This window comes from Mastacembelus armatus, chromosome 13 (assembly GCF_900324485.2).
Source record: "Mastacembelus armatus chromosome 13, fMasArm1.2, whole genome shotgun sequence".
NCBI classification, from domain to species: Eukaryota; Metazoa; Chordata; class Actinopteri; order Synbranchiformes; family Mastacembelidae; genus Mastacembelus; species Mastacembelus armatus.
Genome location: NC_046645.1, coordinates 10,761,037 through 10,777,239, shown reverse-complemented (window position 1 = coordinate 10,777,239; position 16,203 = coordinate 10,761,037). Strand labels below are relative to the sequence as shown.

At 41.4% G+C, this 16,203-nt stretch overlaps 1 protein-coding gene across 1 annotated transcript; it reads left to right on the top strand.

Annotated features, from left to right (window-relative positions):
* Nucleotides 1–209: 209 nt before the first annotated feature.
* Nucleotides 210–16,187, top strand: itpkcb (inositol-trisphosphate 3-kinase Cb). The gene is made up of 8 exons (XM_026318183.2): nt 210–348; nt 2,697–4,046; nt 12,057–12,156; nt 12,496–12,709; nt 12,867–13,071; nt 13,537–13,638; nt 13,819–13,890; nt 14,037–16,187. The coding sequence occupies exons 2-8, from the start codon at nt 2,883–2,885 to the stop codon at nt 14,244–14,246; spliced, it is 2,067 nt and encodes a 688-aa protein (XP_026173968.1). The 5' UTR covers nt 210–348; nt 2,697–2,882; the 3' UTR covers nt 14,247–16,187.
* Nucleotides 16,188–16,203: the final 16 nt, after the last annotated feature.

The window sequence follows — 16,203 nt, the reverse complement described above, 5'->3', positions numbered from 1 at the left end:
CGCGCGTGCGGCCTGGTACCTCGTGAGAGCAGCTTTATATTTTCCTAATTAAGAAGCAGCTGCTCCGGTCACTTATTCAGCTCAGGCCTGTAACCCGGGTTCAGTTAGTCCGAGTCTGGCTCAGCTCAGTAGGTCAAACTTGAGCCAGGTGTCCGCTGAAGTCAGACCTGCCCCTGTTCCGTCGAGCGTTTCCTCTTTTTTTTTTTTTTTAAAACTTCACCCACATGCTGATTCCACAGCACACGGATACACACTGCACACACACACCTCGAGCTGAGCAGACAAGCTTCACACACATCCCGTTCACAGCAGCGTCAACCCTGAACAGCTGCTTCTCACAGCGCGCTGGTAAGCTCGACTAACCTTTCCCGGTGTGTAGCCTAATATGATATCAGCTGTCTTATTGTGTGACTATTGCGCAGTGCTGTTGTTGTTGAAGGATCACCTTTTGTGTCCTTTTTCAAGGAATACTGCATTTTTTTTAGTCTTTTAAAGCGATTTGTGTTGTTTTCTATCCTTGGTTTGAGATTACTTTAAGATAAACCATTTAAGGCAGCATTTTGTAACATTACATCAACCAGTGTTGGAGGAAGTGTTACTGAAGTAAAAGCAGAAATATCTATTCAAGACCTGCATCTATGCTTTTGAAGTACTAATACAGAAGTGTTTTAGCAGCAAATGTACTTAAAATGTCAAGTACTTAGAGGTGACAAAACTACACCCTTAGGTTATTAGTATTGCTTTAGGGAGTAAGGGGCATTTTATTTATGCTTAATTGAATTTGAATGGTTTTTAAAGTTTTCACTGGGTGCTGTGGAGAGCTGAGAGTTGTTTAATCTACAAGAATATATTATTTTTTTCTATCTTGGTTATATGTATCTTCAAAGTGTCAGATAAATATAATGGAGTAAAAAGAACAACGTTTCCTAGAAGTGCAGTAATACTTAAAATATCCGCAAGTGCAAGAATGTCAAAGTTGTAGTTTGAACATTTATGCAAAAACATTTTTCTGAACTATTCTATAAAAAAAAAAAAAATCTCAGCAACTAACCCTACTCTTCACAGAGTAGCTGCATATTATATTTAATTTAAAAATGGATATTTAATTTCAGAGGAGTAAAAGTGTTTTCCACTGTGGGCTTGTTTTTCCTCTGTGTGTGTGTGTGTGTGTGGATGATATAGTTAATATAGATGATATAGATAATTCATGATACTGTGTGTGACAGCTGTCACTTACTTATTTTAACTTTTTTTTTTTTTTTTAGTGTTAACATGTTCAAGAAAGGACCAACTTCCCAAAAAGAGTGTGTCACTGGGTGCGCATGTGCCTGTGCTTAAACAAATCCATTCGATGTCAGTGTGGCACAAGCCTTAGTCATGTGTGATTCATTATGTATGGTCAATAATGATTACACAAGACTGTAGTCAAATCTGCATATGTGTTGTACATGATGAACTGTTCTTTCCATTGTTATCCTTCCTGTCTCGTTTCCTTTTTCTGACCATTCGCTCCTCACAACACAGTGATGGCAGTGCTGTCACACCGAATGACTGAATAACACTCAGCACCTCGGTGCTATGGAATACTTAATGATACTGTAGTTTTTGTACTTGTAAAATGATTAAATTGTCTATATTTGCTGTGTTTTGAGTAGGGCTCCAACTAGACTATTTTCATAATGGATTGTGTGGTATATAAAATAGAGAAATATAGTAAATATATACAATCAATCACAGCGTCCGAAAGCTAAATGTAGAATTCAAAAAGTCTTGTTCTGCAGCTTTTTTTATCACATAACAATGCTAACTCCAGTTTCTTAGTTTTGTGTTTTTTCCTTTTTGTAAGTATGTGCTTTAAAAACATGGTGCCTTTGGACAATGTGTCAGACAAAACAAGAAGTCATTAGTCAGACAGAACTAGGAAACATCACCTAGGCCTTTGGGAAACTGAGCGGATTTTTTTTTTTTCCACCTCCCAACTTCTTGAGCAAAGAATTAATAAATAGTGAAACTTTATGATGGGCTGATAGAAAATATACCTTACCTTCAGCCGTGTACCTGTTGTTATGGAAACACTGGCTCAAACTAGTGTTGTACACATCAGTATAGCTACTTTTAAGTTTACTACATTTTCTTCCCACAGTACCATTTTTTGATTTGTTTTTTTTTTTTTTTTTTTTGTAGTTTGTCTGAAACGGTACACTTTAAAAATAGTCCCTGAGATCTAATTGAAAATTGTGATAACAAGAAGCTTATGTGGACTCTAGATTGTCCAGACAGAGGAGGGCAGCATTACGCCAACACTGGTGAAACTAAGCCTGAAACCTTGACTTATGTTGCACTCACTTGTTTTCATGTAATATTTAAATTGCTCCTCATCTCATATTTTCCACTCAGTATAGTGTGTAAGTGATCTGACTTTGCCCTGTCAGTTTTTCTGTCCTGTGGGACTACAGGAAAGAAAATCTGAATTTCAGAACAAAAGAAAAAAGTAGTTAATCCTGAGCCACAGACTGTGATTAATGACAGCCATTGTTTACTGGGGCTGGTGAGAATATGCAGGCACTCCATGGTTACATTATCAGTCTGATTAATGCACCTAAAGAAAAGGGAGTGTTTGTCACAGCGTATTGTTATGTTGAGTTCATGTAGTTAATGTGTTCACTGAAGTATTAATCATCTGTTTGTCCTCACAGATATGAACAGCTCTGACAAGGAGGAAAGGGATGGACCAATTTGAGACTTCCCAGGATAAATAAATGGATCATATGACTCATGGATTACTGTACCTCGGAGTAGTCACTGTTTAATTGGTTTCAGCCTTTTGCAAAAGCAGCGTCTGAGGGTGTGTCTGGGTCACTGTTACAACTACGGCATGCAGGATGGGCCAAACTCGCTCGAATCTATCGCACAGCTCCGCCACTCTGGGCAGAGCGAAGTGGAGAGCAGGCGGGCCAGCCAAGCGGCTCCGGATCCGCAGGTCTGGGAGCAGGGGCAAGCGACCAGGGAGCGACCATTTGAAAGGGAATCCGATGAAAAATAAAGTGCTGAGGTGTCTGGGAAGGAGAAAGCGAGACTCCAGCCAAACAGAAGCGGATTCAGGTTGCGGAAACGGAGCGGAAGATCCCGCAACGCGCCGCGATCACAGGGCAGGAAAGTTGCCCAGGGACGAGGTTGTGTTGGCGGTTGAGGAGCACCGAGCAGCCCCGGGTTGTTGTGAGGCACCAGCAGGCCTAGATGAGCTTACCGAGGCTGTCCAACACGCCGTGAACCGAGAGGCGCCGGCTGGCTCGTCCGATGCGTCAGGTTTGGGAAGTGGGGCCGGTGAAGACAGCGGTGCGGGCTGCGAAGAGCCGAAACCCCAGCGAGAGGACAATGCCTCGGATCCCCCGACGAGGGCCATGGATCAGCAGCCAGCGGGGGCAAACAACCAGGATCGCATTGTGTCAGAGGTTACAGTAGTACCGAGAAGTAGCCAGAGTTTAGCCGCACAGCGCACCTCTGACCCGGACCCTGAGCGGACTTTGTTCAGCCTGCTCCCGGATCAACCTTTGGATAGTGGACTGTCGATAAGGGACGATCAAGCTGAGGCCAAGATGACAAAAAGCGACTGTAGTAGCATTTCATGTCCGCCCAACGCGGCCGGTGAACAAAATAACTCCAAAAGCCGAATGGACTATGATCAGGCCCATGGGTGCCCAGCAGGAGGCCAGAGTTTTCCAGGAACCATACCGAAACTCATCATAACCAGGGACCCCAGTCCGACCCGCGCTCAGGAGACAAAGACCCTAATGACCGTCCGGACGGAGCTCAGCACCGGCTGCTGCCTAGAACCCCACCCCGATGACGAGTCCCCCTGCTCGGACAGCGGCTGCGGTGGGTCCCCTGCCCTGATGCGCTCCCCGAGGAAGCTGTCCAACTGCTCCTCAATCGGCCTGTCCTCGGCGTCGTCCTTCGAGGAGTCCGAGGACGACTTCACCGGGAGCGACATCGAGTCCAGTCTGTCCCCGGGCCGGTGTCTGTCCAGCCCGGACGACGGGACAGGGGTGAGTGTCTCTTGATGTCTCTTTTTTTTTAAACAACAGATAACAGGTTAAAAACATTTTTTAAAAAGTTATATTATATATGTGTAATACTGACATATCACAGCTGTACTCCCACAAAAACAAAACACTCAGCCTCAGTGCTCTGAAATGCAAATACTGAGGAATTGAACATATAGCAGGGCCCCAAACCTAAAATGTGATCAAGCCCCAGCCATCAACTGATGATGCAAAATTATTACATAGCTACAACTTAGTGGTTTGGGATGTTAGATGTACAAATCCACACACACACACACACACACACACACCCTCACACACACACACACACACACACACACACACGCTGCTTTCAGGACACAAGCAGGTCAGCACTCCCCATCTGTGGTCACAGATTGAGCCACATGTTATTTGTTTACTAATCAGATAGCTGAGAGGAGCCTGGAGCAAATAACATGCATTTCCATATTTACACCAGGAATTTATCCAGCTGACGTGCACAAATGAGCCACCGTTAGTGGACACCCATGAATGTCCAAGTGGAAGATTAGACGTGAAAGAGGTGGAGACATTGGCATATTGACATTTTAAGGGAGGTAATTGCTGTGATGTGATTATCCTTCAAGACAGTCAGGAGGTTTGAGACAGTTTGTCTGATATGGGTCATGTGGTGTCTTTTTTTTTTTTTTTTTTTAATGAAAAGAAAAGATAATTTGTCCTATGTGTTGGCCACTTCCTTAACAGGTTTACGCACACCAACCTGATAAATAAAGCATGCGTAACAAACTGAATGAGAGGAATGGCTTTGATGAGCTCAGTAACAAGACCTTTTAAACACTGTTTGAATTCTTGTTCGAATGGTTCGCCATCCCATTGCATTTTCTGCTTCGGCTCTGTACAAGTAGACTTTCATGGAGTTTATTGGCCCCGAGGATTAAGATTTTCCTGTCCTCCAAACTCAACATGCAGCTTAAATGTTTCCATCTAGGAAGTTTTGACACGCTGATGCACCGTGACTAGAAATGCTTGGAATGAGACCGGTCTTAAAAACAGGATGTCTCCACTGGAGACAGTCTTCTGGTGTCAGCACTTCTCTTCTCAGCAGCCTTTGAATCCTGAACATCCAGGGTTTCCGTTCAGGTCACGTCACCAACCGTGCATGTTGAAAGGTATTCAACTACCTGCGTGCTATTCTTTTTTCACTTAAAAAATCAGAAACCGGACAAAACACGCACTCGTATATATGGTTTTTAAAATGTAGTGTAGCCCCTGTTACTTTTTTTCACAGCAGTCTGGCATTTTAGGAAGATGTGACACAGAGGATCGTACTAATCCCTGCTGTCTTATGATCACCGAGAGATGGAAACAGGGCTCTAACTAATGACTAATAACCGGTATGTTGTCGTGACTCTTATTCAAAACACAAGTGTGTGCACATCTGTGTCAAAGTGTGTGCTCAGGCGTACACAAACAAAATGTAATGGCGGTTGTGTGGACTCCTATAGTTTTTCCTATGTGAAAAGTGATTTCAGGTTCCCGAAGACACACATGAACATAACTGAATGCCACAGTCCTAACAACAATAACCACATCAAACAAACAGGTGACACAGTGGAGCCAAAAATATCCGCATCTCACACAGCCTCGCATTGAACATCTTAATCCCTTGTTAGCTTCACTGATAAATAAATCTCCATATACAGTCGGGTGGTCTAGTGATAATGTCCATTTTCTTACTTCAGTTTAAACTTTTCTTTCTAAATGTTTAATCATTTTTGATCCATCAACCTGTCCAACATCCTGGAGGTTGATATTAGTGTTTTTACACACTCAGTTTTAAAGCTGTGACTAATTCCTATTGTTTCTACTAAAAGAGCTACTGAATTGTTTTTATCTCAATTGATTAATCAGCTCATAGTTTCAGCTCTGTACAGTGTGATACTTTCCCCCCCTGTGGTTTTGAAATGGCTTAGTTCATTATTTCCTGAAATGATTATACTTTACACCGTCAAACATGTTATTTTCTTTTTTTGTGTTGTAATATCAGAGGCTACATAGACTTTTAATTACAGTTAATGAAAAAGCATGATTTAAAGAATTTATGTTTACTGCTACTGTTGATTTTTGAGTAAAAGTACGAGAACACTGTTCAAGTTTACATTGCTCTACATGACAAAGCTAATTGGCAGGCTGTAATTTGCAGTAGTAAACGGGTCAGTGGACAGTGTCATTTCTTGGCTATTTACACTGACAGCCAGGAAATGAGCAACCTGAGGAGTTGCACTTGAGCTGTTATAGCAAACAGGATGAGGGTGGCCTGTTGTTTCTGATAAGAGCCTGGCTATTAACGGGCAGGTTTTGCCCTCTTGTCTTTGACTTAAAGCTCTGCTGCTGCTTGTGTGGTAATTAATCAAGGGAGGGTGTGTGTGATTCTTGCTTTTGACTTTAAAAGCCAAGGCCAGGCTGCCACCTCCCAGCCAGACCAGTTACATTTTGTGTACGCATGGTGACGTGAGTAGATACTTGCTCACAGACAGAGAGACACACACACACACACACACACAAACTGACACACTTGCAGCGACGTCGTCTTGCATTGAGTGTGTGTCATGGAAAATTGGGCTGAAGGCAGAGCCGGTTGCTAGGCGACATCTTTGCCATATATGGTACTTGTTTTTTCTTCTTGTCCTGTTTTCTCTCACTGTCAGTATCTACTCCGCTGCTGATATTTGAGCTTATTAGATGTAAATTTCTGCCTAGCCCAACAATGCACATGTTTTATTGGGTTATTTCTCAGAGTAGTCCTCTCCCGTATGAGACACCCTTTCTCCTCGTGACATTCAGCCTCGCACAAAAGCTTAATATTTTCCCCAGACGCCATGAGACATACAGTGGAACAGAAAAAACAAGAGGAAAATGAGGGTAAGCTGACAAAAGATAAAGTGCAGACAGACAAAATCATGCACTGAAACTTTGAAGGACATAGCCTACACTTGATGATTCTACTCATTTGTGCTTTCTTGTCTGCCTGAGCCACAATTGCAGGCTTGTGCCACTCATTATACAGAGGTCCCACACATCACTCCCACAGCAATACTTCACAAAATCCCTGATGCAAAGTTAATGAGGAAAAAAAAATCCATGAGACAAAGTTCAAAAGCATACACTGTTTGTTTGAATACCCCTTTTGTAATGTGTGCTCCAATATATTTATAGTACACTGTGTTTCTCCAGCAAGACAATACAAGTCAACACTGATGTTACCGGTATATTGATATGTAAGTAGCGTTTCATTGCCTTAGTTTAATCTCATCATATTGTTTGTTTGGTAGCGTAACTGTCAAATGTAGTGGAGTCAAAGCTACAGTATTTCCCTATGAAATGGGGGGAGACAGTTTTAGCTAATGAAAAGTTGACATATTAATAACAACAGGACTGCAACCAAATGGTTTCCATTATTCTATCATTAATCATTTAACCTATAAATAGTAGTGGATAGCTATGATCACACCCATCATGAGTTTTGTGTTCAGTTGCTTTTTTTTTTTTTTTTTTTTGACCAAACAGTCCAAACCCTCCATATATATCTGGCAGTAGGCTTGTTATGACTATACAGACGAGCTCAGAGAAGTTGGATGAAAAGAAAAAAAGTGTTGTCTTATTCTGTGAAATCATTGTTTAACTTTTCTGAAGACGGTTTATCACTGATGTTTTGAAGCTGTGCCAACTTGTATGTTCAGTGGTCCTCCACAGCTGAACTGCCGGAACACAGAAACCTTGAGCTAGGGGAACGGGATGTGGTTTTATATAAACTAGTTCTGTGAAAACAGCTCCGAGAGTACCTGAAAACACTGTGTGTGTGTGTGTGTGTGTGTGTGTGTATGTATATACAGTGGAATCACTCCTGTAGCTGATGGTAGTCGTCTGACAGGTTCTGTTGCGTATACGCATGCGCGCACACACACACACACCTCTTTAGGCTACATAGTACTAAGGAATTTGTAATGTGGACAGCATTGAGGGGGTATGGTAAGGCCTCTTGTTCCTATCCCCAAGCTGCCAGTCTGTCATGAATCTGGCAGAAGATTGGCTCAGTGTGTGGCTCAGGATTGGCTCTGGTGGATTAGGGGATAAGAGGGGGGGTGGTGGGGGAAGGGAATTTTACAACAAAGGTTAGATTGAAGAGAAAGAACAGACAGCTCCAGTACCTTCAGAAAAAGCGGTTCAGTGCTTTAGGGGAGGAGGTAAAAGGACAGGGCACTAGTTCAGGCAGGCAGATGACAGGAAAAAAAGAGAACTGTAGGTAGGTGGATTTGCTTAATGACAGGAAAAGAAAAACAAAAGTATTGAGAAAGTGTTAAGAAAGGAAGGGAGTGACAAGATGGTGAAACGAGAAATTGTGAATTGGGATGACAAAAAGAAGTTGCAGAGAAGGAGAGCGCATCAGTGTGACAAAAAAAAGTGAGAGGATTATTTATCAGACGGCACAGGCCTCAGTTTACGGCAGGTATTAACAGATGGGCCCGAGCTAAATAGCTTGAACAAGACAGAGCATTAGCCAGGAGGTAACATTAGACTTGGCTAAACAAGTCGTAGATGTTTGTGAAGGATCTTATGCCAACGGGGAGGCACTCATCCCTGCTAGTTCTTGTCTGTGGAGTCCCCATGCTGATGGTGCGGAGTATTTTGTGCTGTCTGCATTCTCGCTTCATATCCAGGGCTGTGTGGGCCTGCGTCAGCGCCTGCCTCCTCGTCCACTATTGCTCAGTCTGTCAGGTAAGAAATGGAAAGTGGCAAATCTATCAATAGCAGCAATACAGGGTTAATATCCGCCTACCTTCAGCCCCAGGCCACCGAACGTAGTGACAGACTCTGGTATTGATTATGTAAAACAATTGATATTTTGGCTGTCAAAGAATGTGATGGCTGTCTGGTACAGTCTGTGGTTATTTCTGTATTGTTGTGATGCTCTCTCCATCTGCATTAACAAACCAGCTACAGCCTTTTATTATACCAGGAGATGTTTCTAATGTTATGTCACCACAACTTAGTAAAGCTCGACTAATTATCACAGCTTTACAAATTAACAGTGCCACAAACTAAAACCTGTAAAATGACCACACCTCTCTGAAACAGTTTTAACAAAAGCCAGACATTATCCTCTGCACAAAGGTAAGATTTATTGCAGGGCTTGTGTGTTAGGTCTAAATTTGTTTGTAGCTAGGTGTACCAAATAAATATGTACATCTTGCTTTGATCTCATATATGCATTTAAACTGAGAATACACAGACCCATTGTTGTGGTCTGTGTAACTTCGAGTATGAACCTTTGTTGTTGGCATGTGAATTACTGAAGGAACCCAGCAGAGAAGTGTGTGTGTGTGTGTGTGTGTGTGTGTCTTTTGTGTTGCTTCATGACAAGCACTAGAGACATTCCCAACTTTCCCAACCCCAAATCTAGGAAAGGCCTACAAGTAGCAGGGGAGGAGGGGAATGTTGAGTGTCAAAACAGCAGTACAGAGAAAACTGCAGGAAGGCCAAGATGTTGAGAGAAAGTGAGAGACTTGTTTGATTGCAGTGGTGAAAGATAAGTTTAGACAGGAAGGAGAAACATTTTTGGCAGAGCACATTTGTTGAGGCCAAAGCTTTGGAGAATGAAGAGGAGGATGAGAAAACAGATCGATGAAACATTTATGTTATATATACATGACTTATATAAAAGAGAAAGCGGAGATGGTGAAGATTGGACTGTGTGAGGTGAAATGTGAAGTGTGTGGGTTGGAGACAGGATGAAAACAGCAGTGCCTGTCTTTTCAGTTTAAAGTCAAACACAGATTTTTTTTTTTTTTTACATATAACATTAGATCTGACTGTGACTAGTACTAAGGAAAAAGCTTTAACCCCAAAGAGGCAACATATTAAGCTGTCAGCTCTAAAGCAATTAGGGAAAGAGCCTGGTGGCCTGAGGAAAGAAGAGAAGCTGGAGATTTGGTGTCGGTTTCCCCTTCCTCTCCTCTTTCCCTCCTGGACTTTTGTCACTAAGGGCCTTGTCAAATATGGACGGATGCAGCTAATAATAGCTAAATGTGAAGAAACAGAGGTTATAATGGACTGATGGGTAAACATGGTTTGTGTTTTGCCCAGAAACAGATGCTGTTTCATCAAATTTTTGGTCTATTGCGTCAGTATACAGTAACTACACTATGCTGGTCCAGCAGGCTGGGAATTTCACAAAGTTTCACATATATACCAAACATTTGTAATTACAAAACTCACTACAAAACTTGTTTTAGCCCAGATGACTGTTTTTCTGTCGAATGTCAGAAAATAGTGAAATACGCTCATCATAATGTATCCGATCCTGTGTCTTTATGTTTGTTTGTTTCTTTTTTTTTTAATCCAACTGACAATACAAAACCTGATATTCAGGTTACTGTCCTTTACTATACCATCACACAGGACTCCAAGGCATCTTGACCAAAATAACAACCTCGAGATACAGTTGAGGCAAACTAATGACAGAGTCCATTACCAAGAAGTAATGAATTGCGTCCGCATCAGAAAAGGAACAGTGTAGTTTTCACTTTTAGCAGGACAACACTGGTCACTGAAGATATATTTACAGGAAGTTTTGGCCTGTCGCAAACTGTGGCTTTTATGACATAAATTTGGTGAAGTGCAGTCGCTGTCCTTGTGTTTTCCGGTGGAAGTTACGTTGTGATTAATCTGTTAATGTGATTAGTCACGGGTCATATGTCTCACTCTCGTCCCTCTTTGCCTTTAGGTCTCTGAAATCCTGACTTAGACCAGCTATCTGACGAAATACCTGTTGTACACACTTCTGTCATACGTGCATCTACACACTATTCCTCAGATGTTCTTTGTTGAATTGTTATGACAGGACCAAACCATTAGGTGACAGATGAGTAGATGGACTAAAATGTAGATGGACTAAATAGTCAAAGGTTTTGAATTTTAGTTGTTTTAACACTCAGTTCTGTTGAAATGCTTCAGACTCAACATTTCCGAAGCCTTTAAACTTTTGAGTTACTAAACAGCACTATTTAAACCCAAATAAAGCCGTTTTGTTTTGTTTTTTTGTTGTTTTTTTTTTGCCTGTTACGAGTCTTATTTTGACAGTTTGAACGGAGCAGCTATGGAAAGAATGCATGGGAGGGCGCAGAGATAGGCTTACATGTAAATATGGCAGAGATAATCTGGGCAGGGAGAAGATTCACAGTTAGTTATTTAGTTATAAAAAGATTAATTTTATGATTATTGTCATCTGTCCTTGCAGTTTATTGCTGTCATTAACGTTTTGTCCTCGACACACCCCCACGTTCTCATTGCCTGTTGTTTCTATCCTGTTTCTGTGTTAAACCATTGGTTTGCATGTTGCTCACAAAGGAATGATTACAAAAACTACAATATACAATTCTACTGCAACACATGTACACACACATTAACCTCCGAAATATGCTGTCAATTTGTTGTGATGACCTACACACGCACACACTCTGGCGAGTCTTCTCTTTGCTTGCGTCAAAGCTCCTGTTGCACACTGTCCTAGCACTGGTGTTTCCCAACACAGTTAACCATTATGTGCACACACACACAGACGCAGACAGTTTCAGACAGTACAGTTCTGTTTTACGACACCACAGTGGTGGCTTTAGTAAATGTTTTATGAATGGGCTTTGTCACATAGGTTTTGCACCTGACCTTGGCTACAGGGGAGGATCTGTCCAATGTCTACTGAGGTTTTGTGTGTGTGTGTGTGTGTGTGTGTGTCTCTGTGTGTGTGTGTGTGTGTGTGTGTGTGTGTGTCTGTGCGCGTGTGTGCGCGCACACTATAAGGTGTGTTTTCCTTTAATGAATAATCACCCTGGGTTTGTTTGAACAGAAGAAAACCCCTCACACAGATTAGTCAGTGCTTCAAATTTGTTATTTGGGTAACCACCCACACCTTCTAGGAACAGAAGGATGAAGTTGTTTTTTTATTATTTTTCACAGAATAAGCCCTGGAACAAGCTCAAGACGATGGTTCACTGGTCTCCCTTTGTCGTTTCCTTCAAAAAGCGTTACCCTTGGGTGCAACTAGCTGGCCATGCAGGTAAGCATAAAGAATCATCTAAACCTGTTAGTTTAACATTTAGACTGGAAGTCAGGGAAACAGCTAGCATGGTGCTGTCCAAATATAACAAAATCTACCAAGCAGAACTTCAAAGCTCGGTAACTAACATGCTATAGCTCGTGTGTATTCTGTGCATAAACCGAAATGTAATGACAAGTTGTGGTTTCTAAGCTGACCTCCTGGCTCCAGTTTCACATTTACTGTATATTCAAGAGAGATATCGATCTTCTGATGTAACCCTCAGCAAGAAAGCTAATAAACATATTTCCAAAAAAGTTGAACTACTTTTTAAATTTTCATTTCATCTCTTGCTCTAAGGAAACTTCCAGGCTGGAGAGTACGGACGCTTGTTGAAGCGCTACTGTGAGTGTGAGCAGCAGTGCCTGCAAAAGCTGATGAAGGACATTCTGTGCCCCTATGTTCCCGGTTATTATGGTGTAGTACAGAGAGACGAGCAGGATTATAACCTGATGGAGGACCTGCTGGCTGAGTTTGACTCGCCCTCCATCATGGACTGTAAGATGGGCAGCAGGTGAGACTGTGTGACGGATGAAAAGTGAAATTGTGTGGCACACTTTTTTTTTTGGACCATGACAGATAATGAGTCCTTTCTTATACTTGTTAATACAAAATTATAGAACACAAAAAAGTTAATTTGAAAAAATAAATATTAAGCCTTTACTTTTCAGAACCTATTTGGAGGAGGAGCTGATAAAAGCCCGAGAGCGTCCACGTTTGCGAAAAGACATGTATGAGAAGATGGTCGCAGTGGACCCTGGAGCCCCCACAGAGCAGGAGAGAGCCCAGCAGGGTGTCCTCAAACCCAGATACATGCAGTGGAGGGAGACGCTCAGCTCCACAGCCACTTTGGGCTTCCGCATTGAAGGCATTAAGGTTAGAGGTCATCCTGGACACCCAGCTATGTGAACATATCTGGCTGTAGTAGTTAGTGTTACTGAGAAGAACAAATTGTTTCTCCAAGATGTAAACCAGTCAGTAAGAATAAATATTTATCAGACCACACACACACACACACACAGGAGTGGACAAGAAAAACAGCGCATTAAAGTATTTAGCTGGATGTGCAGCCATAAAAGGCACTGTTTGTTCTTTCAGAAAATAAATCAGGTTAACTATAACTATATATGTCATGACTTCTCATCAAAACTCTCAAACATGAACTTGTGCTGATGGTAATGCAATAAATACCAGGCATCCACAGAATCTGCAGCTTGACTGAATCAGGAGGCTTCAAATTAGTTACTGAAAGAACAGATTGTCCTCATGTAGGTGAAAATACAATAATAAAAGGAGAGAAGAACAAGATACATTCGGTCTCTGTTTCCTGTTTTCCAACAGAAGGCTGATGGAACTTGTAACACCAACTTTAAGAAGACAAGGCACAGGGAGCAGGTGATGCAGGCATTGAAAGACTTTGTTGATGGTGACACTCAGATTCTGGTATGTTACTAGTTCACTGCTTGTTTTTTTTATAAATAGTAGCAGCATGTGCTTCAAGGAAAGACAAATGATTGTCAAACTGTCATAGTACAGAAGGAAGGAATCTCATCTGATTTTTTTTTTTTTTTTTTTTTTCCCTTCCTGTTTCTGCTCTGCATCTCTTTAAACCTTTCCGTTTAGAAACTCTACCTGCAGCGGTTGGAGGAACTCCGCTCTGTACTTGAACAGTCAGACTTCTTCAGGACACACGAGGTGAGACCCACTAACACATACTTCTACGATGTCTGAACATACCTGTTGGCCGAGATAAAGATCTTTGATTTCATCCCATCAGCAGCTTCTGTGTTGAATTGCTCACATACCTGAACTCACCTGCCTCACTGGTTTCTTCATGGCAGGTTGTTGGTAGCTCTCTGCTGTTTGTGCATGATGCCTCAGGGAAGGCCAAAGTCTGGATGATCGACTTCGGCAAGACTGTTCCCCTGCCGGAACCTCAGATCCTGGACCACAGGACTCCCTGGGTGGAGGGCAACAGGGAGGATGGCTACCTGTGGGGACTGGACAACCTCATAGACATCTTCAGCAGCATGCTACCACAGACACCTTGAGGGTCAGAAATGACTGCAGTGAAAGACTGGTTCAAGTCCACATGGTGAAAACTATACAAGATCTGGAGAAATGAAAGAGAAAGAAAGTTTAGACAAACTAAAACTGACAGAAGAATGGTTTGAGAAAGACCAATGATGACTTGTTTTTTTTTTTTTTTTAAACACCCACATCATCATCGAGGCATCTTCATCCACTTGTACCTGTGCAAGAACACAAGAAACAACAAGCACGGGATTGCAAAACTTAATCTGCAGTAGACTGGCATCATGTTTTATGCTTTGTTTGTGGACTTCGGAGAAAGATGACCTGTGATGAGCTGAGGCTAAATGTAGTAGGAGAAAGAAAATTTAATGCAGAATTGTCACTGGGAGTGTGGCTTTTTTTCCTAAACTGATGGACAGTCACTTTTTTCCAAAGGCACGTTTAATATTTCTTATCTGCCTCCTCATCACTTCCCTCTTCTGGTTAGAGTTGCACATAGCACTCTCACAACCACAAACTAAATCCACAGGTAGAAAAGCTTTTTACAGGACCTTCAAGGAGCACGGGGTAATGGGAGTTTATTTTTGATGTTTTAACTATACAGCAACACTAAAACACTGGTGAGGCCATGTGTTAACTAACTCTGCGTGTAAATACAATTTAATTTAATTTTTTTTTTTTTTTTTGTTGTTTGGTTATAACCTCTTCACCTTGTTTGTACAATCCCTGTGCCTAGCATTTTTAAAGAAAGGTTTGATCATTCCACTGCAGTGGACTTTTGTAGTCGTCTTGTTCCAAAAAATTCACCCAAGTATAAACTGATTTAAATCTAATCCCAAAGTTTAACTTGTAGTAGAAATTGAAAGTTTTTTTGTTTTTTTTTAAATTGGATTTTTGTATGATAATGCAGTGAAACTTTTTTTCCATTTATCTGTACAGTAAGCAACATGAGAGCCATGTTTGTCTGAAATTTGTTGCACTTTGGATCCTCGCAAAGCCATTGAACAAATCGAGTAGTGCCTCTTTGTGTCTTAAGGTGGGAAGCTGCAGTCAAGTACTGAGTTTACAGGTACAGATTTGTAATGAATTTAATTAGGTGATTTCCCTTGATTCTGTCTAATCAGTGTTGCCTTAGATTTGCAGGGAGTTTTACAGTACACATTAAGTGGTGTCAAGTGTGAAAAGAAACTGGAGTTAAACTGGTTCATCTTAGTCTGTTAGAGCTTTGGTAAGATTTTATTTGTATCAATATGTCAACTTTGACGTGATATTGAAACTGGAAAATTTGAAAGTGTCTTATGATGCAAATGATGGCACATACCTGAATACCAGAATATCCCTTTTAAATACTTGGACTTTGCTGTAAAACTTTTTTTTTTTAGCTGCACGAGGCATTTGAATTTTGTATGCAAGACAGTTTACAAAGATACAAGTTTGTTATATTTAGATATTAAGGCAGTGCTAGAGATCATAGCTGTCATTTCTTGTCTTTCCTGGAATTCAGCAGGTCAGTGAACAAAAGTCTTAAGTTTTTCAGACATCCTCAGACAGTGTCAGGCAGCACTGTTTTGAGTGTGTGCATAGGCGATTAACTTAACTCACACATTTTCTACACGAGTGCTGCAAACACCTGACTTTTGTGAAATTAGAAATTTATACTCATAACTTCAGTTTTTCCATCTCTAAAAACATACAAGGAGAGAGCAATAATATAGTGTTTACAAAGTGTTGTTTTGCTTTGCCCACAAATCCTCTATATTTGTAAAATGGTAAAGTTCAGGTTTTTGAACTAGGTGCTGCTTTAAAAGTCAGAAAACTGGATTCATAACCACATTTAGTATTTTTTAAGGGGCAGTGTATTTTAGAGTCGCAAAGCACAGAACCTGGTGAAAATGGTTAGTACATCCCTGCTTTGTCCAAAAGGGTATGGATTGCAATAAACTGGAAATAAGTGTTCAGTTGTTTTTTGTGTGT